The sequence below is a fragment of the Lathyrus oleraceus genome, chromosome 3 (assembly GCF_024323335.1).
Source record: "Lathyrus oleraceus cultivar Zhongwan6 chromosome 3, CAAS_Psat_ZW6_1.0, whole genome shotgun sequence".
Classification (NCBI taxonomy): Eukaryota; Viridiplantae; Streptophyta; class Magnoliopsida; order Fabales; family Fabaceae; genus Lathyrus; species Lathyrus oleraceus.
Window position 1 is genome coordinate 60022633 of NC_066581.1, and position 23800 is coordinate 60046432.

General features: G+C 38.8%; 1 protein-coding gene across 1 annotated transcript; it reads left to right on the plus strand.

Annotated features, from left to right (window-relative positions):
* Positions 1–22870: 22870 nt before the first annotated feature.
* On the plus strand, positions 22871–23485 carry LOC127129657 (probable anion transporter 5). The gene has a single exon (XM_051058804.1). It carries the CDS (start codon positions 22871–22873, stop codon positions 23483–23485), a length of 615 nt encoding a protein of 204 aa, XP_050914761.1.
* The last annotated feature ends 315 nt before the right edge of the window (positions 23486–23800 follow it).

A 23800-nucleotide genomic window follows, 5' to 3' on the forward strand; every position in this document is an offset into this window, starting at 1 on the left:
GTTCCTGGTGAGTGTACTACTCCGATGGATCGTCTTTTCTTCTGTATGAACCATATCCCCACAGAGTTTTTCTTTTACATGCATACATTTGCATCATGAGGTCTCTTAGGGACCAAAATTTGTCTCATTACTGTTATTTAAGCCCATTCTACCGCGTCGAGATGAAGATTTCTAAACTTCACTTCTCCGGCTAGAATGACCTTAAATAGGGGCATCTGTAAGACCCCAATTTTGTCCCTAAGATCCCTCATGGCATCATATCATATCATATCATTTGCCTCAAGGATCATTGTGCACCTTGCCTCTTTTCTTGTGGGTGGGTTATCTGGTGAGTGTGGTTCTTGATCACCAAGCATGTTTAGCATTTGTATATCATTGCTTTTCATTTGTTTATTAACCCATGTCATACCCCAAAATTTGCCCGTCGATATTACAAAGCATCTTCCAAGACCCTCCGACTTGTTCCACAAGGCACTGACATCCCAAAGGAACGAAGGCCCAGCTCACGAATGGCCCAATCCAGAAAATGGCCCAAAACTGGCTTGTTCGCTACCCGCTCGCCTAGCGAACGTTACGTTCGCTACACGCTCGCCTAGCGAACGTTCGCTACACGCTCGCCTAGCAAAGCAAACGTTCGCTACCAGCTCGCCTAGCGAGGCTGACAGACAACAAAAAATTTCGGGCTTCGTTCTGAGCCCATTAGGTCATGAAAAAGGGCATTATAAATACCAGCACTTCAGTAATGAAGGGAGGACGAAAAACAGAGGGAGACAGACGAAAACCCTGGCACAAAAACCCTGGAGGCTACTTTAGAAACCCTGAAGGCCGCTCCTCCGCTCCGAAGCTACCACCGCCCAACTCAATCTGGCTCGCCAATTCAAGGTTGCAATTCGATTGCAAACAGGTTTGCATTACTATTATCGCTTTATTTTCTTAATTTGCATGTGATACCGCTTTATGTTCTTAACTTGCATGTGATATTATAATTGAATTCATAAACATATTTGAGGTTTTGCATGTGAATTTAAGTGTGCCTGAATATTGTGAATGTTGAACCGTATAATTATGTGTTGGATGCCATAAGCCATGCCGCAGGTTGAAGTCATACTGTTCTGAAATTCAAAACCCGCAGCCGCTCGCTAGCACATCGCTAAGCGAGCATGTAGCGAGTATTCGCTAGGCCCTCGCTAGGCGAGGCAGAGGCGAACGGGACAGTCGCTAATATTTTGTTTGTTATGTCCTATGCGTATCTGATCTATTCTATGTTAATTATGCACTGTTTTCCCTGACATTCATGCTGCTGTATTTTCTTTTGCGGTGTAATCTTCGATTACACCCTGATTTGGTATTCTAACCCGTTTGCTGAATTTTGCCAAGGTTCACATGTCCCAGGAAAAGATTGCCGTTAGGTCTTCCACTTTATTTGTGGGATACCCTTGTGGAGACTCACCCTAAATTACTTAATTAATTTTAATGTGTTAATTTTAATGTATTAATTTTAATGTATTAATTTTAATGTATTGATTTTAATATGGAGGCTCGTCCTAATTACCTAATTGACTTTAAAATATTGCCTTTAAATAAGTGATCTTGGACCTCTCATTGCTGCCCTACGGTATTACGGTATAACGGTCATGTCCCGCGAATGTAGGGATACACTTAGCAAAGACCCTTCGATTAAATCATCATAAAATAAATCATGGTCCCTCGGATGTTGCCTTCGAAAATACGATTTTGTCCCTCGATGACCCTTCGGTGTAGCCTACGGTTAAATGATGATCGTCCCTTCGAATGCTAAGGTATCCTTACAACTGTTGCCTTCAATGACCTATTGATGACCCTACGGTGACCCTTAAACATCCAAAGGGTAAGATTACTTACTTCTCAATGGTAAGGACAGTTTTACCCTCATAAGGATAGGAAATGCCCATAACGACCTCAGGAAGGTATAACTCTCAATTACTGGATCATAACCTAAAACATTTTCCACCCCTCACACTTTACACTTTACAAATCCTAGAAAATCACCACTTGGTATACATTCATACTAGAATCATTACCGAGTTATATTTTTCTAAACCATTTTCAAAATCAAATGAGATAAATACTTTGTATACATTCATACGAGAATCATTACAAAGTTAAACTCTCTTTCAAACATTTTTTAAGCAATTCACCGACACTTTTCAGACAAAAATATAAGTGATCCAGTAATTAAGAGCCCATGGATAACCATGGATACAAAGGGTGCTAACACCTTCCCTTTGTATAATGTACCTCCCGAACCCAAAATCTATTGAGGTCTTTCCTGTTCTTTTCCACCTTTCCTTATTGGATAAAAGAAAAGTCGGTGGCGACTCTTGCTATCCGCGACATTGCGATAAAAAGCAAAACACCCCAAGTCAGTTCACCGTATGACAGAACTGGCGACTCTGCTGGGGACACTTTAAAAAGAGAGGTTACCTTAAAAACAAGATCACTTATTCCAAATTGTCTGATTTACTTTTAAGGGATTGCTTGGGTATTCTTGAGTGAAAGATCCTACACCCGGATCTAGTGTGCCTTAGGTAAGTAGCAATAGATCATCGCGACTATCCGGCGTATACTGGAATGGTTAAAATGATGGCTACGGTTAATGTGACACTTTGGATGTCCTGATGTTCCTCATGTTTACTTGAGGAAAAATTTGGCATCTGCGTGGTGTCATTAAAGCATTAACCAGACTTTTAGAACCCTAATTGACTCATCCTGGCCATTAGAAAGTAGTGAGATAACTGACTTCGGTTCCGACTGGGGTTGGTTGAGACTCGATACTACACTCCTTGAGATTGGACTTTAGGGAAGCTTCGGTCAACCACTTGGTGTTGCACTGAAGTGGACTTGAGGGAAGGTCAATGATTGGAGATCCTTTTAGAACCCGGTTACTATTCTAGGACAGGTTGAACCAACTAAACTTCAGTGGGGAGGGTACTTACCTATGGAACTCATGCAAGCCTTAAAACCTAGGAATGATGGTTGTGTGACTTGCTTGTGCTTGTTATTTATTTAACCTCATAACATCATAACATCATGACATCATAACATTGTACTAACCATTTCAAGGACATAGGGATTTAACTTTTCTCTATTTCGTAAAAAAAAAAAAAAAAAAAAAAAAGAAAAAAAAAGAAGAGAGTTTCCTTTTTGGTAGTTTACGTAAAGTTGAATTCCAAAAGTCCTTGAAAACATTACATACATTGCATAGCATAACATTGCATAACAGGTGTTCTAAAGGGATCAATGTTCTCACGGTTTTCCTCCAAACAGAAAAATGGACCTCGAACAAATTGTCAAAGATCTCCATGCTCAGAATGCTCAACTCCAGAAGATGATCTTAAACTTATCCAAGGGGCAGGAGGAACTGAAGGCTCTTTTGCTCGAGAAAAAGAAAGTCCAGAAACCTGTGAGGCACATTAACCCGGGAAGGAGGCAGTTTACGAAGATCAATATGACTTTAGCACAAGCACTGCAGGGTATGCTAAAAGCAAATTTAATTACCCTCAGAGATCCTCCTGCAAAACCCAACACTACTTCTCCTCGTTATAATCCCAATGCCAGGTGTGCATATCACTCCGATAGCCCCGGGCATGATACAAACAATTGTTGGTCGTTGAAGAACAAAATTCAGGATATGATCGACGCCGGAGAATTTGAATTTGATCCGCCTGAGACTCCTAATGTCATCACTGCCCCTCTGCCTAATCAAGATGAGACTGTCAATGCTGTGGAAGATACTGATAACGATTGTGACTTGGATAGCTGGATTTCCCCAACAATTGGTGACAGACTCGACAATTGGAAGGCTGAAGACACTATCCCGATTTCCTTTAGTCGAGAGTAATTGTTATTGCTATTTTAGTATTTCAAAAGCATTATGTCTATACCCGGGGCATAATAGCTAATTTTAAGGGTTTGTCATTTTCATAAGCATATTCATATTCAATAAATCAATGGACTTTTTGCATTCAAATATTGCGCTCTTTATCTTTCCTGTCATTTTTCAAACAAGCTATGTTTTCTTGCACACACTCACGTAACAATTTGCCGATCCATATCCACTCTGGATCCTGTTGGTAATGACTCTGCTACTGTTCATTATGACTTTGAAAATCCGATCTACCAAGCCGAGGATGGAAGTGAGGAAGATTGTGAAGTCCCTAGAGAACTTGCCAGACTGGTACTACAAAAGACTATACAGCCGCATGAGGAATCAATTGAAGTTGTAAATCTGGGTACTGAAATAGACAAGAAAGAAGTCAGAGGTTTCTTAGGACCCTTGAATTACATTGCCCGATTCATTCCACACTTGACTGCTACCTGCAAACCATCTTCAAATTACTAAAAAAAGAAAAATCAAGAGATGGTATGGAATGATGAATGACAAAATCAAGAAATATCTCCAAGAACCTCCAATTCTGATGCTACCAGTTGAAGGAAGACCTCTAATCATGTATTTGACCGTGTTAGAAAATTCAATAGGGTGTGCTGGGGCAACATGACGAGTCTGGTCGAAAAGAGCATGCCATACACTGCCTTAGCAAAAGGTACCGACTGTGAAACAAGATACTCACAGCTCGAGAAAGCTTACTGTGCTTTGGCTTAGGCTGCTCGCCGACTAAGACAGTATATGTTGAATCATACCACTTTATTGATTTCTAAGATGGATTCTATCAAATATCTACTTGAGAAACCTGCTGTCTCCTGAGAGAGTTATCACTGATAATGGTACTAAACTGAACTCTACACGCAGTTCAAAATAAAGCACCATGACTCTTCTCCGTACCGGCCAAAGACGAACGACGCCGTGGAGGCTGCTAACAATATCAAGAATATAACAGTAACATACAAAGACTGGCAGGAGATGTTACCTTTTGCTCTTCATGGTTACCGCACTTCGACAGGGGCAACCCCTTTCTCTTTAGTCTATGGAATGGAAGCCGTTTTACCAGTGGAAGTTCAGATTCCCTCTCTAAGAATTGCGAAAGATGCAGGCTTAGATGAGGATGAATGGATTCAAACTCGACTCGATCAGATAAATCTGATTGATGAAAAGAGACTTGCGGCTGTTTGTCATAGGCAGATATATCAGAAGCGCATGACCCAAGCATTTAACAAAAAGGTCAAGAGACAGGTGTACCAACTTGGCGCCTTGGTGGTCAAGCGTATCATTCTACCACAAGGTGATCCCAGAGGCAAATGGACTCCCACACACGAAGGGCCATTTGTAGTTAAGAAGGTATTCTCTGGTGGAGCCATGATGCTTGCTACAATGGATGGCGAAGAGTTCCCGCATCCTGTGAACGCTGACATAGTTAAAAAATACTACGCATAAAAGAGACCCGCTAGGTCGACGTACCTAGGCAAAAGTAAGGGCATCCCGGCGAACCAAAAGGGTTCGGGCAAAAAATTAGGGATAAACATATAAAGACATACACCCGGCAAGTCGAAAACCTGAAAAGGCGGCTTGAGCAAAAAAAGGGTATCCCGGTGGACTGAAAACCTGAAAAGGCGGTCCAGGCAAAAATTAGGGATTAAAGCGTATGACTATGCCCCGTTCTCTGTCTGCTTCAACCAAGTTCAAGGGACTGAACAAGCCAATCACTTTCATCCGACATCAGGAGATGAGAGGCTTGAAGACATAATGACAGTAGTGGAATTAAAATCAACAGGACTTTTTCTGCATAGCTTTGTCTTCGTTTCTTGACGATTTCCTCTTACTAGGATTTCTGTCTCCTTGTACACAAATTGCCTGTTTATAGGCCCTCTTTCTAAATCAATACAATTCTGTTTCAAAAAAAAATGCTTTTGTTTTACTTTCTCTATTTTGTTTGCATAAACGTCCATTGATTTAACTTGAATTGATATATGCATTTGAATATGATCAATGTTTATCAAAATACATGCATAAAATAACAATGACAATTACTAAAGGACTTCAGGATCGAGGAGAAGGTCTAACCAGGCTTTCCAATGAATCTGTTGCCAATTCTATTCCCCGGCTAAGCCAGTTATGCCCCAGAAGAACTTGGCATCACTAGACTGGTCGTCTCTTCTACCCCAGCCAGGCTCTGTTGAATATCTCTGCCATCAGATAAAGGTCAAATACCCCTAGCTAAGGAAGGGTCATCAATACAAATATCTCCGACCAGAAGACTGAGATTTATTCCCCAGTAGAGTCCCCTGGAAGAACGTTTCAGACACATAGGGCATTCATTACATCATTTCACATCACATACCTACATACAATTTTCATTCCGCATCATATGCATTACATCATACAATGCTCTCATTTATTCCAGACGCATAATTCACTCATTACATCATTTCACAGCACACGCATGCATACAACATTTGCATCTCATGCATCATGACATGGCATGAAGCTAACTTTACTTTTCAGGTTAATCATCCTCCTGACACAGTCAAAACAAAGGTCCATTCAGACGGACATCTTTATCAATTACACTCAAGATTTAACTATATCCCTCAGATACTGCCTAGCGTACGGTACATTCCGAGGTGTAGTCCAGCGTACGACTACTTTCTTCTTCAGATACATCTTTCAGATATACTCCATGTCAACATTCATTCTTACATCCTCCTAACGATGGCATCTATAAGCCCATCCCAAATATTCATTGCAAATACAACATATACAAATACTATCAGATATAGCCTAGCATACGGTTCGTTCTGATTCGGCTCACCAAAATCCTTCCACTCAGATACGATCTAACGGACGATCCATTCTGATCTTCAACTACTCCCAACACGGTCTAACGTATGACCCAGTTGGACCTTCACTTCTCAGGTACTACCTAGCATACGGTCCACCCTGATTCATCTCAACACATGACTCCTTCAACTCAGATACGATCTAGCGTACGATCCATTCTGACCTTCATTAACTCAGATACAGTCTAATGTACGACCAAGTTAGACCTTCAAATCTTCAAATACCACTCAAATACAGTCTAATGTACGACCAAGTTAGACCTTCAAGTCAGATTCTGCAAATACAGTCTAATGTACGACCAAGTTAGACCTTCAAGTCAGATTCTGCAAATACAGTCTAATGTACGACCAAGTTAGACCGTCAAGTCCTCGGACAACTCAGATAAGGTTTAATGTACGACCAAGTTAGACCTTTATCTCCTCAGATGCTACCTTCGGATAGGTACATTTCTGAATGGTAGTCTAGTATACGGCTACTCCCTTACTCAGATGCTACCTTCGGACAGGTACATTTCTGAATGGTAGTCTAGTATACGGCTACTCCCTTGCTCAGGTGCTACCTTCGGACAGGTACATTCCTGAATGGTAGTCTGGTATACGGCTACTCCCCTTGCTCAGGTGTTACCTTCGGACAGGTACATTCCTGAATGGTAGTCTGGTATACGGCTACTCCCCTTGCTCAGGTGCTACCTTCGGACAGGTACATTCCTGAATGGTAGTCTGGTATACGGCTACTCCCCTTGCTCAGGTGCTACCTTCGGACAGGTACATTCCTGAATGGTAGTCTGGTATACGGCTACTCCCCTTGCTCAGGTGCTACCTTCGGACAGGTACATTCCTGAATGGTAGTCTGGTATACGGCTACTCCCCTTACTCAGATGCTACCTTCGGACAGGTACATTTCTGAATGGTAGTCTAGTATACGGCTACTCCCTTACTCAGATGCTACCTTCGGACAGGTACATTCCTGAATGGTAGTCTGGTATACGGCTACTTCCCTTGCTCAGGTGCTACCTTCGGACAGGTACATTCCTGAATGGTAGTCTGGTATACGGCTACTCCCCTTGCTCAGGTGCTACCTTCGGACAGGTACATTCCTGAATGGTAGTCGGGTATACGGCTACTCCCCTTACTCAGATGCTACCTTCGGACAGGTACATTTCTGAATGGTAGTCTAGTATACGGCTACTCCCTTACTCAGATGCTACCTTCGGACAGGTACATTTCTGAATGGTAGTCTGGTATACGGCTACTTCCCTTGCTCAGGTGCTACCTTCGGACAGGTACATTCCTGAATGGTAGTCTGTATACGGCTACTCCCCTTGCTCAGGTGCTACCTTCGGACAGGTACATTCCTGAATGGTAGTCTGGTATACGGCTACTCCCCTTGCTCAGGTGCTACCTTCGGACAGGTACATTCCTGAATGGTAGTCTGGTATACGGCTACTCCCCTTGCTCAGGTGCTACCTTCGGACAGGTACATTCCTGAATGGTAGTCTGGTATACGGCTACTCCCCTTGCTCAGGTGCTACCTTCGGACAGGTACATTCCTGAATGGTAGTCTGGTATACGGCTACTCCTCTCGCTCAGGTGCTACCTTCGGACAGGTACATTCCTGAATGGTAGTCTGGTATACGGCTACTCCCCTTGCTCAGGTGCTACCTTCGGACAGGTACATTCCTGAATGGTAGTCTGGTATACGGCTACTCCCCTTGCTCAGGTGCTACCTTCGGACAGGTACATTCCTGAATGGTAGTCTGGTATACGGCTACTCCCCTTGCTCAGGTGCTACCTTCGGACAGGTACATTCCTGAATGGTAGTCTGGTATACGGCTACCCCCTTTACTCAGATGCTACCTTCGGACAGGTACATTTTTGAATGGTAGTCTAGTATACGACTACTCCCTTTAAAGCAGATTCAGCCTAACGGACGGCTCATTCTGTTACTCAGATGCTACCTTCGGACAGGTACATTTCTGAATGGTAGTCTAGTATACGACTACTCCCTTTTCAGCGGATTCAGCCTAACGGACGGCTCATTCTGCAACTCAGAGACGATCTAGCGTATGATCCATTCTGATCTTTCATCCCCATCAAAGTCATCCGCCTAACGAACAGCTCACTCTGATACCCAGATATGGTCCAGTGTATGATCCATTCTGATCCATTATCCCCAGCAGCATATAGCATACTCTGACTCCCCAGCGAAGTCAACAGCATGATGGATGATTCACTATACGGTCTAGCGCATGACCCGGTATGACGTCCATGTCTTCAGACATTGTCTAACGTACGACACAATCTGGAAATCTCGTCATCGAACCTCCTGGATGGCATCTTTAAGCCCATCTCCATCAAGACTAATGGACAAGCGCAAATTTTTAGGGCATTCTAGTGTTCAATAATCTTTCACCTCCAGACCACGAACGGCATACTCGCCATTCTAACTCTCTCGGTTCAAGAATATTGAACAGGGGCAGCTGTCATACCTCAAAATTTTCCCGTTGATATTACAAAGCATCTTCCAAGACCCTCCGACTTGTTCCACAAGGCACTGACATCCCAAAGGAACGAAGGCCCAGCTCACGAATGGCCCAATCCAGAAAATGGCCCAAAACTGGCCTGTTCGCTACCCGCTCGCCTAGCGAACGTTACGTTCGCTACACGCTCGCCTAGCGAACGTTCGCTACACGCTCGCCTAGCGAAGCAAACGTTCGCTACCAGCTCGCCTAGCGAGGCTGACAGACAACAAAAAATTTCGGGCTTCGTTCTGAGCCCATTAGGTCATGAAAAAGGGCATTATAAATACCAGCACTTCAGTAATGAAGGGAGGACGAAAAACAGAGGGAGACAGACGAAAACCCTGGCACAAAAACCCTGGAGGCTACTTTAGAAACCCTGAAGGCCGCTCCTCCGCTCCGAAGCTACCACCGCCCAACTCAATCCGGCTCGCCAATTCAAGGTTGCAATTCGATTGCAAACAGGTTTGCATTACTATTATCGCTTTATTTTCTTAATTTGCATGTGATACCGCTTTATGTTCTTAACTTGCATGTGATATTATAATTGAATTCATAAACATATTTGAGGTTTTGCATGTGAATTTAAGTGTGCCTGAATATTGTGAATGTTGAACCGTATAATTATGTGTTGGATGCCATAAGCCATGCCGCAGGTTGAAGTCATACTGTTCTGAAATTCAAAACCCGCAGCCGCTCGCTAGCACATCGCTAAGCGAGCATGTAGCGAGTATTCGCTAGGCCCTCGCTAGGCGAGGCAGAGGCGAACGGGACAGTCGCTAATATTTTGTTTGTTATGTCCTATGCGTATCTGATCTATTCTATGTTAATTATGCACTGTTTTGCCTGACATTCATGCTGCTGTATTTTCTTTTGCGGTGTAATCTTCGATTACACTCCGATTTGGTATTCTAACCCGTTTGCTGAATTTTGCCAAGGTTCACATGTCCCAGGAAAAGATTGCCGTTAGGTCTTCCACTTTATTTGTGGGATACCCTTGTGGAGACTCACCCTAAATTACTTAATTAATTTTAATGTGTTAATTTTAATGTATTAATTTTAATGTATTAATTTTAATGTATTGATTTTAATATGGAGGCTCGTCCTAATTACCTAATTGACTTTAAAATATTGCCTTTAAATAAGTGATCTTGGACCTCTCATTGCTGCCCTACGGTATTACGGTATAACGGTCATGTCCCGCGAATGTAGGGATACACTTAGCAAAGACCCTTCGATTAAATCATCATAAAATAAATCATGGTCTCTCGGATGTTGCCTTCGAAAATACGATTTTGTCCCTCGATGACCCTTCGGTGTAGCCTACGGTTAAATGATGATCGTCCCTTCGAATGCTAAGGTATCCTTACAACTGTTGCCTTCAATGACCTATCGATGACCCTACGGTGACCCTTAAACATCCAAAGGGTAAGATTACTTACTTCTCAATGGTAAGGACAGTTTTACCCTCATAAGGATAGGAAATGCCCATAACGACCTCAGGAAGGTATAACTCTCAATTACTGGATCATAACCTAAAACATTTTCCACCCCTCACACTTTACACTTTACAAATCCTAGAAAATCACCACTTGGTATACATTCATACTAGAATCATTACCGAGTTATATTTTTCTAAACCATTTTCAAAATCAAATGAGATAAATACTTTGTATACATTCATACGAGAATCATTACAAAGTTAAACTCTCTTTCAAACATTTTTTAAGCAATTCACCGACACTTTTCAGACAAAAATATAAGTGATCCAGTAATTAAGAGCCCATGGATAACCATGGATACAAAGGGTGCTAACACCTTCCCTTTGTATAATGTACCTCCCGAACCCAAAATCTATTGAGGTCTTTCCTGTTCTTTTCCACCTTTCCTTATTGGATAAAAGAAAAGTCGGTGGCGACTCTTGCTATCCGCGACATTGCGATAAAAAGCAAAACACCCCAAGTCAGTTCACCGTATGACAACCCAAAAGTACAAAAATATTGTCATCTAACCATGTTACTTGCAGATGAAGCAAAACTAGGTCAAGCCAGTCAAAGGCAAGTCATTGAGCCATAAATTGTGGCCATTCTGAAGAATTTGGGCACCATGATCATTCATAAGAGATTCATATGAGTTGTGATATCATTTGGAATCAAGATCTTAAGTGGTAGAGGCTTGAAATTCATCAAGGCATTGCTGAGTCAACCAAAACCCTAGCAAAGTCAACTGTGGTCAACTGTGCATTTAATCAGGGATTTGATGGTGGGAGATGGTTGGAGAGGTCTCATTCATGTCCATACAAGCCTCACATAACATGTCAAACATCCACATTGAAGGATTTGAGGTCAGACAAAAAGTTTCCAAAAATAGTAAGTGACCTGTAATTTCAAACTGCCAAAAATGGAAAGGTCTTCTCCTCAACTTTACATCATCAAGAAAGCTTCAAATCAAAATTTGTCCAACATGAAAGTTGAAGATCTTTCTCTCACCTTTCCAAAAAGTCCAAGAACATCCATTTCTCATTTGTGGTTGGCAAGTTATGATCAAATCATTGTCAAGAAATCTTGAACTTCAAGGAGGCATAACTCTTGAACCAAAAGGCCAATTCATGTGATTCTTTTTTGAGCAAATCCCATTTGACATGAGCTATCATGATCCATCATTACATTTCATCAAAAATCATCACATAAAAAGTCCATTTTTCAAGTGAATCAATTTGAATTTTGGTGGGAAAAAAGGTGAATTTGAAAAGTAAGCACAATTTTCATGCCAAACCAATTGCAATGGCCTTAAAACAGAAATTTGGATTTGCTGCAAGTAGAATTTTACTGTTCCATTGGTTACATTTGAAAAAGGGCATTTTTGCCAAATTGCATAACATGATCAATTCACTAATCCATTTTCATTTTGCTAATCATGTTTAACAAGCTGGATTAACAGGTGGTATTTAAAGCTAATCATAACAGAATTCTCCATCAACAATCACAATCTCAGATCCAAACTCAAAATTCTCTCAAATCTCTCAAATTCTCTCAAACTTTTTTTTCACTTTGTTCATCAAATTTCACCATTCTTTTTGCTTGTGCTTGTGTTGATCATCATCTACAGGTGCTATTGGAGATCTGTTGAAGAAGAATCGTGGAAAATTCTTGAAGATTGCAACTGTTGAAGCTTGAGCATGTTCATGGCATTTTGAGATTTCTTCGAGTTTAAGCACTGTTGAGCTGAAGCCTAGCTTTCATTCATCTTCTGCATCATCATAGATCATCTGTTTTTACCATTGGAGCCTTGAAACCCACGAATCAAGTTCTGCACCTTCAAAGAGGTAAGAACTCGACCACTTCAATTCTCACAATTATCATGTGGCTTTGGTAGATCTTTTGTTGCTGAGCATGTTGAACCTTGAATCGTGCGATTTCATTGAGATTTGAAGAAGTTGTCTTGATTTGAACATTTGGATGTTAGAACTTAATTTGATCGATCCTGTTGATATGAGTAAAATTAGAACAAATTGAAGCTGGATTAGTGTTGTGCATGATGAGATGATTCGAATGATGTAGATTTTTTTGCATTTCTGGAATGTTTTGTTCTTGGTGATTATGAACAACATGAAGATGATGATGAATGTCTCAATTTCGTTTCCAGAACATATTTCAATCCGCCTGGCCTTATTTGCATGAAAATTCCGTGTTTTAGCACCATGAACCTATCATAACGCGCCACGCACTTAAGTGAAACGCAGCGTTTCACTTAAGTGGCCCTTCTTTTGAATCGTCCAGGGGATCGATTCCCCGCTCTAGCAAAATCCAATTGCCATGTTTATTTTCTCATATATGCTTATCATGTTTACATGCTTGCCTTTCACATTTTTTTATTTTTCTTTCACATTCAAAAATCAATAACTCACAAAATAATAATCCATTTCACATGAAATATTTTATGCCATGATCCTTGTAATCTCTAGAATTTTTTGATGATTTTTAATAAATTTGTGCACGGTTGAAAAAAATAATTGCCTAGGGTTTGCTTTCACATGTCATTTCTTGCATATAGCTTGCCATTTCATTTGTGAAATCATGATGGTTGATCCAAAATTCTTGAAATTTTACATGCATAATCTAGACTCATTCCTGGTCATTTTGGTATATGGTTTGTGATTTTTTCCTTTCTGGATTGTGAGATATGATGTGATCATTGGAGGTGTGACAATGTATGTCACACCATTTCTTGTTCATGTTCTTGATTTTATTTGCCATGCCATTTGATTGCCAATTGCTCTGAATTTTTTCATGTTGAATCTTCTGGATGTCTAGGTTTAGCATGAGTTTTGTTAGAATTTTTTAATGCATTTTCAATTTGTTTGAGAATTTCTCCCCTGATTGACCAATTGTGAACCTTTTGTGAGTCATGATCTTATATGATTTGTGAAATTCTTGGTGTTTATTGGATGGACTTGAAATTTGGCATGTGTATTATAGACATCTTGAAGTTTTCCATGGCTTTGATTTCATTCATTTATCATGTTTAATTTCTGTTTTATGCTTGCATGAAGTTGATGCATGATTTGGTGCCTTGTATGAGCTTGTTTGAACATGATTTGACTTAGGGATTTTAATTTCCATGCTTCCTCTTATCCAAATGCCATGATTTTTGGTATGATGATCCTTTTATGTGTTCTGGTTAGGCATGATTTTTCTTGGAATTTATTGAACCATTTTGGTATTGATATGCTTGTGTTCATTCTGTTTACATTATTGAGTTCCCAACTTGCCTAGTTTGACATGATTTGTTTATGAAATGGAATTGGTGCATAGTTTTGATATGAGACCAATTGGACTTGGTTCTTATTTGATTAATCTTGGCTTTGATCAATTTTCATATTCTGTTTTGGTCTATTTCTCCTCCTTTGACCCTAGGCTTTGGCCTGAGGGTTTACTTCTCATGTTTGAGGTTGATTTTCAGGTTGAATAAGCAATTGCTTTAAAGAGTTCAATTCAAGTTGATTGAGTTTGGTTTACTTGATTGTTATGGACTAACTTGATTTTGTTTTGTAGGATGCTAGCTCATTTGATTTGAGTTTGTGCTTTGCACATGTGATTGATTGTGTTGACTGTTGGTTCTTATCTTGTCTGTTTTGACTTTGTGATTGGTATACTGATTATATTTGATTGATTTCAGGTACCTTAGTTGCTATAGTTCCATTGTGAACTTGCTTTTGTTTTGCTTGATAGCATTAGCATTGAGGTAGAATCTCTTGTCTCCATGTAGTCTGGAAGACCTGGCTTGTTACTTAGCCAGGCACCTGTCTGAAGTCCTCCTTAAGAGGCAATGTTTGTGATTGTTTATCTTTGTCCCCAAGAAGGAAAAGACCTCATATGAGGCAATTGGTAGATAGAAGAGATATGTAGCCTATCTCCTACTATTCTGTGTGTCTTCCCTTTGCTCACATTACATGTTTGTAGCATTGTGGATCTTAACCCAAGATCTATCGAGTCATTAACTTGGGGAGAGAGTTCCATCTTTCTGAACACCCACACCTTCTGATATTCAAAGCTCTCCCTGACCAGGGATAAGAGCAATGAGGCACACCCCTCATATCCTTTCATCTGCTTCATCTTAACTCTCAATGTTAAGTTAAGAGCACCACTTACCCTATTCCAGTTGACTTTAAAGTCTAACCCTTGCTTGAGCCTAATTGCTTGGTTATAGTGTGTGCTAAGTGACTTTGTTTGATTGATTGCTTGGTTCATTTGTACATGTTTGCTTGGTTGCCTTTGTGCATTTATCATCATTAATGGTTCATTATTGCATGATCATCATTTCATATCCTTGTGGTTTGTTTGAGTTTGCCCATTGAGGAATCAACTATAAGTCCATTCATTGGCCATTGTTCCTATGATTTGGAAGGGATTGAGTGTAAGACCATTTCATTGGCCACTCATGTCCATTGCTTAGTGCTTGTTTGATTGTTGTATGTGAGGATGCAAGTATAAGTCCATGTTGTTGGAATTTGTACTCCCATGATCATCTGTTGGAGATTAGAGTAAGCCCAGATAGATTGGCATTTGATATCCATGTTTTGTACTTACTTTGTGAGGATGCAATTGTAAGACCATGTTGTTGGCATTTGTATTCCTATGATCATCCTGTGGAGGTTGGTATAAGTCCATATAGATTGGCATCTGACATCCATGTTTTATTTTGCTTTGTGAGATTGGAATAAGTCCATTTATTGGCTTCCGGTATCATTGCTTTGTTTTAGGAGATTGGTGTAAACCCATTTATTGGTATCCGATATCCGCTTTTGTTTGTGAGATTGGTATAAGTTCATTGATGGCATCCGGTATCACCTTGCTCTATTTGCTTACTTGTTTTGTTGCCTTATTCCAAAGGACACACTTGAATCATCTTCTATATGATTTCAAGAGGTGAACTTCTGAGAAGTTTTACACTCCATTCTCCATACCCTCTTTGTCCTAAATCTTTTCACACTTTGAATTCAAAAACTTTGACATATTGTGCAAACATTCTCATCTCTTTTCAAATTAGAAACCTGGACTCTAAGTCCTTGACTTTTCAAACTCCATTTTCATAACACTTCTTTGAATTGAATCTTAATCATATTTTGACCACATTTTGTGAATAAATCATAATCAATTAACTTCACCCGTTCAATTGTTTTGTGGTTTTGTCCATTGTTAATATGTTTTCATACATTAGCCATAGGTTTCAATTACCATAGTGGTTGATGTAAATCTTACCTTATCCTTAGTGAGTTAATTGTAAGTCTTCCATACTTATTATAGGGTTAACCCCTCCCTAGTATGTCGAAGCCGTCCTCGCATGGTGGATTGTTGATTCAGGTTGAGTTTTCTCCCATTGGTAATGAAAAGCCTTAATGCTTGTGTTTAAAAATGAACTCACTAATTTTTGGAAATCTTTTAGCTGAACTACGGCGTTTTGATCCTTACCTTTGATGGAAGGTACGTAGGCAATGGGTTCATCCGTTCAAACACAAAAACAATAAAAATTGTATATTCTTTTCTCACCATCCCATTCATGTTTGCACAATATGTCATAAACAAATAAACATTTTTATACAACAAGTGTGAAAAGGGCTCCCTAGGAGTACCTAGGACGTTTTGGGTGCCTAACACCTTCCCATTGCGTAATTTACCCCTTACCCAGATTCTCTGATCTTTTCATTAGTTTTCTATGTATAAAACTTCTTAGGCTTTTGTTCGGTTTTTAGCCAATCCTTTGGATAAATAAAAGTGCGGTGGCGACTCGATTCTTTGTATGCTTTGCTTATGGTTTAATTAATAAATCATATAGCGACGAATACACCGCTACATTATGCTACTAATGTTATTTTACTTTTCATCTTATGAGACATTCACTTAAACTCATGAATTGTATTTGTTTGTCATGCAGGCATGCTAGCCATCATGTGGTCACACACAATTCAATTGAATGAGACTACTTGATCCTCATTCGGCCAAAGACACAGTTGTTTGTTAACTTTTGATAGCAATTTTTTTACTTTGAATAATTGGACTATGGTTGAAATTTCTATTGTTTTTTTTATTTAAGAATGTTTCAAATTTCAATTTATTTTAGTTTTAAATTCATTTTAGTTTTAAGATCCAAAATACTTTTCGAACTAAAGTTTACTATGCTATTTGTCCAGAATAGCTATATAAATCTGCCCTTTTATTTTATCCAACATTTTCACACAAATGTTTCTCACATATTAAATGATTCATTAATTTGACAACAAAAAAATGTTCGCTCGCATATTTTATAAAAAAATTGTTTATGCAATATATTTTTAATTATATAAATATTAATGAACTTAATAAATATATATAAATTTGAAAAGTAATAGTGACAATCATATAATATAAATTCCGACGTCGCACGGGTATCCCACTAGTATACATAAATATCTATATCCAATGGTTAAGAAACAAAGTTCATAACATTTTTTAGCAAATAGTATTCTCAAATTTATATAATATCGAAGATCTAAATTTATAGTCAAATAATAAAGCACTTTTTCCGAAAATATTGTAAGTGTTAAAATTTATTTATTTACTTTAAAAATTAAAGACACTCATTCTTTATTTTTATAAAATTAATAATTTCTTAACTAAGTTTTTATTTGTTCTTTTAAATTTTCTTTTTCTTTTTCACCCCTGTTATAATAATGACAAGTCAAACGCAACAAACATGTTTCACACTCCGTGGAGGGGAGTGTTTTCTTGGAAGGTGTCGACAATGGTGCTTTCAAACTTACAATGGTAATGGACATTGTCAAGCCTACGAAGATCCTGTTAGTCCTAAATATAAATGTATTTGCATACATAAATGTTAAACCTATAAAAAATATAGCACAGATGCGTTAGTTTAAATGTAAGAGCATATCAAAATAAATTTAATTAAATTATGACATTTATATTTTTTTAAATGATATTTAAGTGTTTTATATATTTATTGTGATTGAAAATACTATTTTAACTATATTATAATTGAATTTTTGTTAAATAAAAAATACTACTAAGACTGACATAATATTTTATATTACAATAACAAAAATTAGCTTTTTAAATTATATCTTATAGACTTCAAAAGTCAGTTCATTTTACATTAAAAAAACATTTTGAAACTAAACCAAACCAATTTATTGATGGGAAACAGTTTTGGGTTAGGGCCCTATATTCATAACAATTAAGTTTAGAGATTTTTTAATGCACTTTATAGATTACTTACACATCATGTGAAAATATTAAAATGTCTTTAGATGCACTTTATAGATTACTTCGGACAAACCAAATTCTGATTGAATGTTAAAATATTTTGGAGATGTATATTTGTTTATTTTACGGAGTTACATCTTCGTAACGTATCATAACAAAATGTTGTTTCATGTTACGTTTTGTTTACATGTATTGATATGAAGATTTATAAGTGTTATGTACCATGTTATGTGACGAGATTTAAACCATACAATTGATATACAAAAAATGACGTTCATAAATTCAGATGGTCCAAAAGTGTCATATAAATAAAAGACCAATAAATATAAAAAAAATTGAGAACAACGATAAAGTAGTATGATATCAAAATAAAATACAATCCATAGTACTATTACTATATACTAATGCACTACTGTGTATGTCAAACTACATCTCTTATGCCTCCTCTAGCTCCTCCGGCTCCTCGGTCATCAATCCCCATGTCCTCCGGCACTGTCTCTGATACATCAATGTCAAACGTGCCTCCGTCATGATGGCATCTAGGATCTGCCTCACATCAGACCCATTAGGGAAGATACCTTTGTCAATGCATGCATGCGCAATATCCACAATGCAAAGACATCTATGTTGGTGTAGGCCCTAGAGGTCAATACTTTTGGTACTTGTATCGAATTATTTATTAATAATAAAAGGTTTTTTCTTTATTATGTTTGTTTAATAAAGTCCCTAGAATAGCTAGTCCTTTTAATGTATTGAGTATGACTTAATCATGAGATCACATTAAACATAAGGACACTATTCTTAAAGTATCCGTAGTCGAACTTTATTGTGAAGTGAGATAACATTAAAGCATGAAGACTATTATGTTTATAGACTGATGATCACATCTCATGGATCATGGATAAGGAGTTATCAAGTCTTAAACATAGGTATGAATATTAAGAGTAATATTTATACTGGATTGACCCGCTATGAGAATACTATATAGAATGTTATGCAAAGTGTCATAAGTTATTCTCATGGTGATAATGGTGTATACCACCCTTCGACCTGAAACCACTATGGACCCTAGATGTATAGTCGAGTGCCTTATTGCTGATCAAACATTGTCCGTAACTGGATGACCATAAAGACAGTTTATGGGTACTCCACGAAGCATGCTAAGGGACATGAGTGACCTAGATGGAATTTTCCCATCCTGCGTAACAGGATAAATGTCTATGGGCCCAATATTGAACTGGACAAGGATGACACGGTCTATGCCTTGTGTTCAATATAGACATAAGGGCAAAAGGGTAATTATACACATAAGTATTATCACAGAAGGATTTGTCAGATCACATGACATTTTTGTGTCTTGGGTAGTAGTGATGTGTTGTTAGATACCGCTCACTATTTATTGTATTAAATGATGATGTGTTGCTAGATACCGCTCACTGTTTATTATGTTAAATGCGTGATTTAATATAATTACCAATGCCGCGAAAACCTACAGGGTCACACACAAAGGACGGATTGATGAGAGATAGAGTAACTAAGGAACATCGTAAGGTACGGTGCACTTAGTGCAGTTGCAATTTCATTTCTCTCTCTCTCTCTCTCTCTCTCTCTCTCACTCAAAGCCTTCATTCGTAGCAGCTAGCACTGAGATTGAAGGAATCCGTTCATGTGGACTGAGTAGAGGCGTTGTCATTGTTCAACGTTCGTGATCGCTCCGTAGATCTGCATCAAAGGTTACAATCTCCACAAGAGGTAACGATTCTATCACTGATCATGCCCATTCGTAAGGATCATTAAAGGAGAAATTTTAAATTCTGCTGCGTTTTGGATCGTCCTTCTCCTTCAGTGGTATCAGAGCCACTTACAAAACCATGCATTTGATAGCTGTTTATTTTCTGTATTTTCTATATTAATACGATTAAAAGACAGAATGAATCAAAGAATAAACGAGTAATTAAATTGAGATCGATCAAGTTATATATATGATATAAGAAATCCTGATGCAAAATACGGTATATATGATATACTGTTTCTGTTTCATTCATTCATTCTAACACTTAATGGTTGTTTTCCTTTGAGCGATCAATGGTCGTTTGCTTCTTGATCCGACATTAGTATGGTGAAGCAATGACGTATTGAGCAATCATACTGAATCAACAATCGAGATGTGTTTGACGGTCTGAAATTGGTGCATTAGGGTTAATGACGGCACAAGGGTTGTGTTGTCAAAGAGTTATGTGATTAGGGTTGTGACTGCGCAAGAGTTTTGCTTTAAAGTATCAAGTGTTGATGCGATAAACGACGTCGATTTCAAATGAATTGTTCATTAAAATTTTCGGCCAGGGGCGCTGCCCCTTCAACACCTGTTCCCGCTGACCGGGCAGTGGACCCCCGGCTAACTCTGCGTAGTGTGACCGGTCACCCAAATTTAATTTGGCTTTATTTAATTAAAAGAATTAAAATTAATAATAATAATGTGTTTATTATTATTTTCTTGTGGTGATCGGTTATGGCCTTAGTTTTCCTTTATTTTGTTTTGGGTTTTTAAAATACGACCTGCGTGTCGTGCCTCTCTTTTAATCTCATAATGTAACTTCTTTTCTCATCTCACTCCCTCGTATGTAAAACGAGTTTGTTTTATTTAATGTAATGTTATGAAGAAAGAGAAGAATTCAATATCAAAGGAGGACAACCTTGAAGATCTTGCTTGGAGAAGCTTAGATCGTTATTAAGTTAGCTTAGGTTCTCTCATTGGCTTGGGAGAACAATTGCGCTAGGGGCCATAACTGTTTCATTATGTATGTATGTTGATGCATGTTGTCATACCCCAATTTTGACCCTAAACCGCTGATTCAATACATTCATCATAGCTATTGCATGTCTACATAGCATATCATGCATTCCATACCGCATAGTGCCTAAAATATCAGTCGAAACAATTTTTTCGGATCTACAGACAAACCGATTGAATTAATCAAAGGATGTGCGTTAAATCAATGAACAATTTTTTTTAAAATCAAGCTTCTAGACATCAATTTTATTAATCTGCGTTTTACGTAGTTTAATCTGGTATGCTCGATTTATTTTTCAGCTAATTTTTCGGCCACCTTTTGATCAGCTCAAGCCTGTTTAACCGGTCAAAATTTATTTCAAAATTAAAAGAAACGCTGTATTTTTCCAATAAGTTTATTTCGCACTGATCATTTTGGCGCATTCAAATCAATTTTTCGAGCGATTTCGCACCTGATTTTTATTCATTTTAAATCCGTTTATTTTCATTATTGTGTCAGAAAAACCAAAAAATTAAATAGGTATAATCAGACTCTCATTTTAATTTTATCATGTGAAGTTTATTTAATTTAATTGATTTAAATTGATTAAAACTTCCATAAAGGGTAAGCTAGGCAATTTAAATTAGTTAGCAAATTGTGTTTCTTTAGTTTGATCTTGACCGTCGGTCTTAGTTAATCAAAGGCCTAGAATTTCTATCCATGTTTTACTCTCTTAGCCAATAGAAATTAAGGAAATAAAATAAAAAATAAAAAAAGATTAAATAGAATGGGTGGGAAAACTCCCCCCATTTTTGTCTTTGGCCGACAACCCACATGAGTTGCTGACAATAAATTTCACTAAGGTCACTCTCTCTCACACACTCACCTACGACCTAATCCTCACTCTCTCCTGACTCATTAACATCTCTCTCTTTCCTGATACTCTACCATTCATAACCTTTCCTCCACCTCACACACTCATTGATCTCCCTCACCATAACCTTCATTGTTCTCACCAGCAAACCGACCTATTCACCGTCACCACCTAACCACCATCCAACCTCGCTCTCTTCCACACAACCTTCAATCACCACAAATCACCGTGCTCCCTCAACACAAACTCCTTTCGCCATGAGAAATCACTTCTTGCAACTGCGGCCTCATTCATCCGCTCCAAACAATTGCACAACCAAGTCCTAACCTTTTGTCTAAAATCCCTAACAAAGCTTTCAACAACTTCGAACTCAATCAGCGTCATACGCGATTTCCAAACGCATTTCAATTGCAACATGGTTTTGGTGGTTGCCAAGGAATGCTCAGAGTTATCACATGAGCCACACAAGTAGCACGCGTTCAAGCTTTCATCGAAGATCCAAAACCTCGACCCGGATCGCGCTCAACCTCCACCCAACGACACCAACAATCCGGCGAGCAAACCCTCAGCCGCCGCGAACCCACCATCTACCGAACACAACCTTCCACCACCGATCTACTTAACCAACGACGCCGGATCTATAACTTCCATCTATTCCCGCGACCACCAACAACAAAACCCTCGTCGTACCAACACGACCACCGTCGAAACTATGTTTATCGATTGGAACTTCGTCGTCGTCGCTGCTCCGTCACATGCACCGCCGTCTCGATTGGCTCCGATAGTGACGACTCCTTTACGGAGAAGTCAGGTTACTTGTTTGAACTCAGCGCGACGGAAGCTGATTCTCTGGCCGATTATAATATATCGAAAATTACGGCTATTTATTTCCGGAAGCCGCTTGTTGTTGCTAGGAGATTGTTTCAGACTAGAACTGCTTTTGGCAAGTGGTTTGGTTTACGCTATCTGGACGCTCGATTTGATTGCTCTGATGATATGTTTCAGGTTAGATCTGCAGAGCTAAGGAAGATATTGGTGGAGCTTGGGCCGGCATATATCAAAATTGTGTAGGCTATATCATCTCGTTCCGATTTGATACCACCATCATGTCTAGATGAGCCCTCACTGCTGCAAGACTGAATAAGTCCATTCTCCACTGAAGTTGCTTTCAACATGATTGAACAAGAACTTGGTTTATTCTTGGTTGATATTTTCTCAGAGATTTCACCCGAGCCTGTTGCTGCTGCTTCACTCGGGCAGGTTTATCAAACTAGGCTTCGCAGAACAGGGCAGGTTGTTGCTATTAAAGTAGAAAGACCAGGCGTTCAAGCTTCTGGTATGTATCTTGGTGCTTCTGTTGGAATGTTGTTTCTTCCGAGTTTGGTTAAGGTTAAAGGTCCTCAATCTGTTTTTATTGCGGAAGCGTTTTTAGGATCTGCTTGGTCTTTGCTTTGGTTTGGATATGCTTCTGATCCTAAAGCTTCGGCTTTGGGAGCTGGGGGATTGCTTTTGCCGGTTAATAAGAAAATGGATAGGAAGGTTTCGGATGTAAATGTGGAAACTGGAGTTGAGAGAAATGGTGTTAAGAAAAATGAAGTTGGATTTCCTTGGATGAAGATTATGACTAGTTTACCTGTTTGGGCTATTGTGGTTAATAATTTTACTTTTCATTATGCTTTGTATATGTTGATGAACTGGTTACCGACTTATTTTGAATTGGGGCTTAAGCTTAGTCTTCATGAAATGGGTTCGTCGAAAATGCAGCCATGGCAGCTTGGTCATCTTTAAAGCTATGTAAGCGGACCGCTAACTTGTTGTTTGAAAAATTGATTGCTTTTCATGGAAATATATGAATGTTCACACTTCACATGAATCTGTCTTCTGAATACATAGGCCACAATACCTTACCATTTTCTTGATTTTTCATATTTTGTTTAAACATGTGGTCACATGGCCAATGATTTAGGCTGAAAATTCCATCTAATGGTATTGTGGTGGGTGATGCACGAACAATCTATTTGAAAAATTACCGTGCTTCCATAATTTATTTGTGTCAAGGGCAATATGATCTTCAACACAATAATAACAAGCCTTCTTGGACGC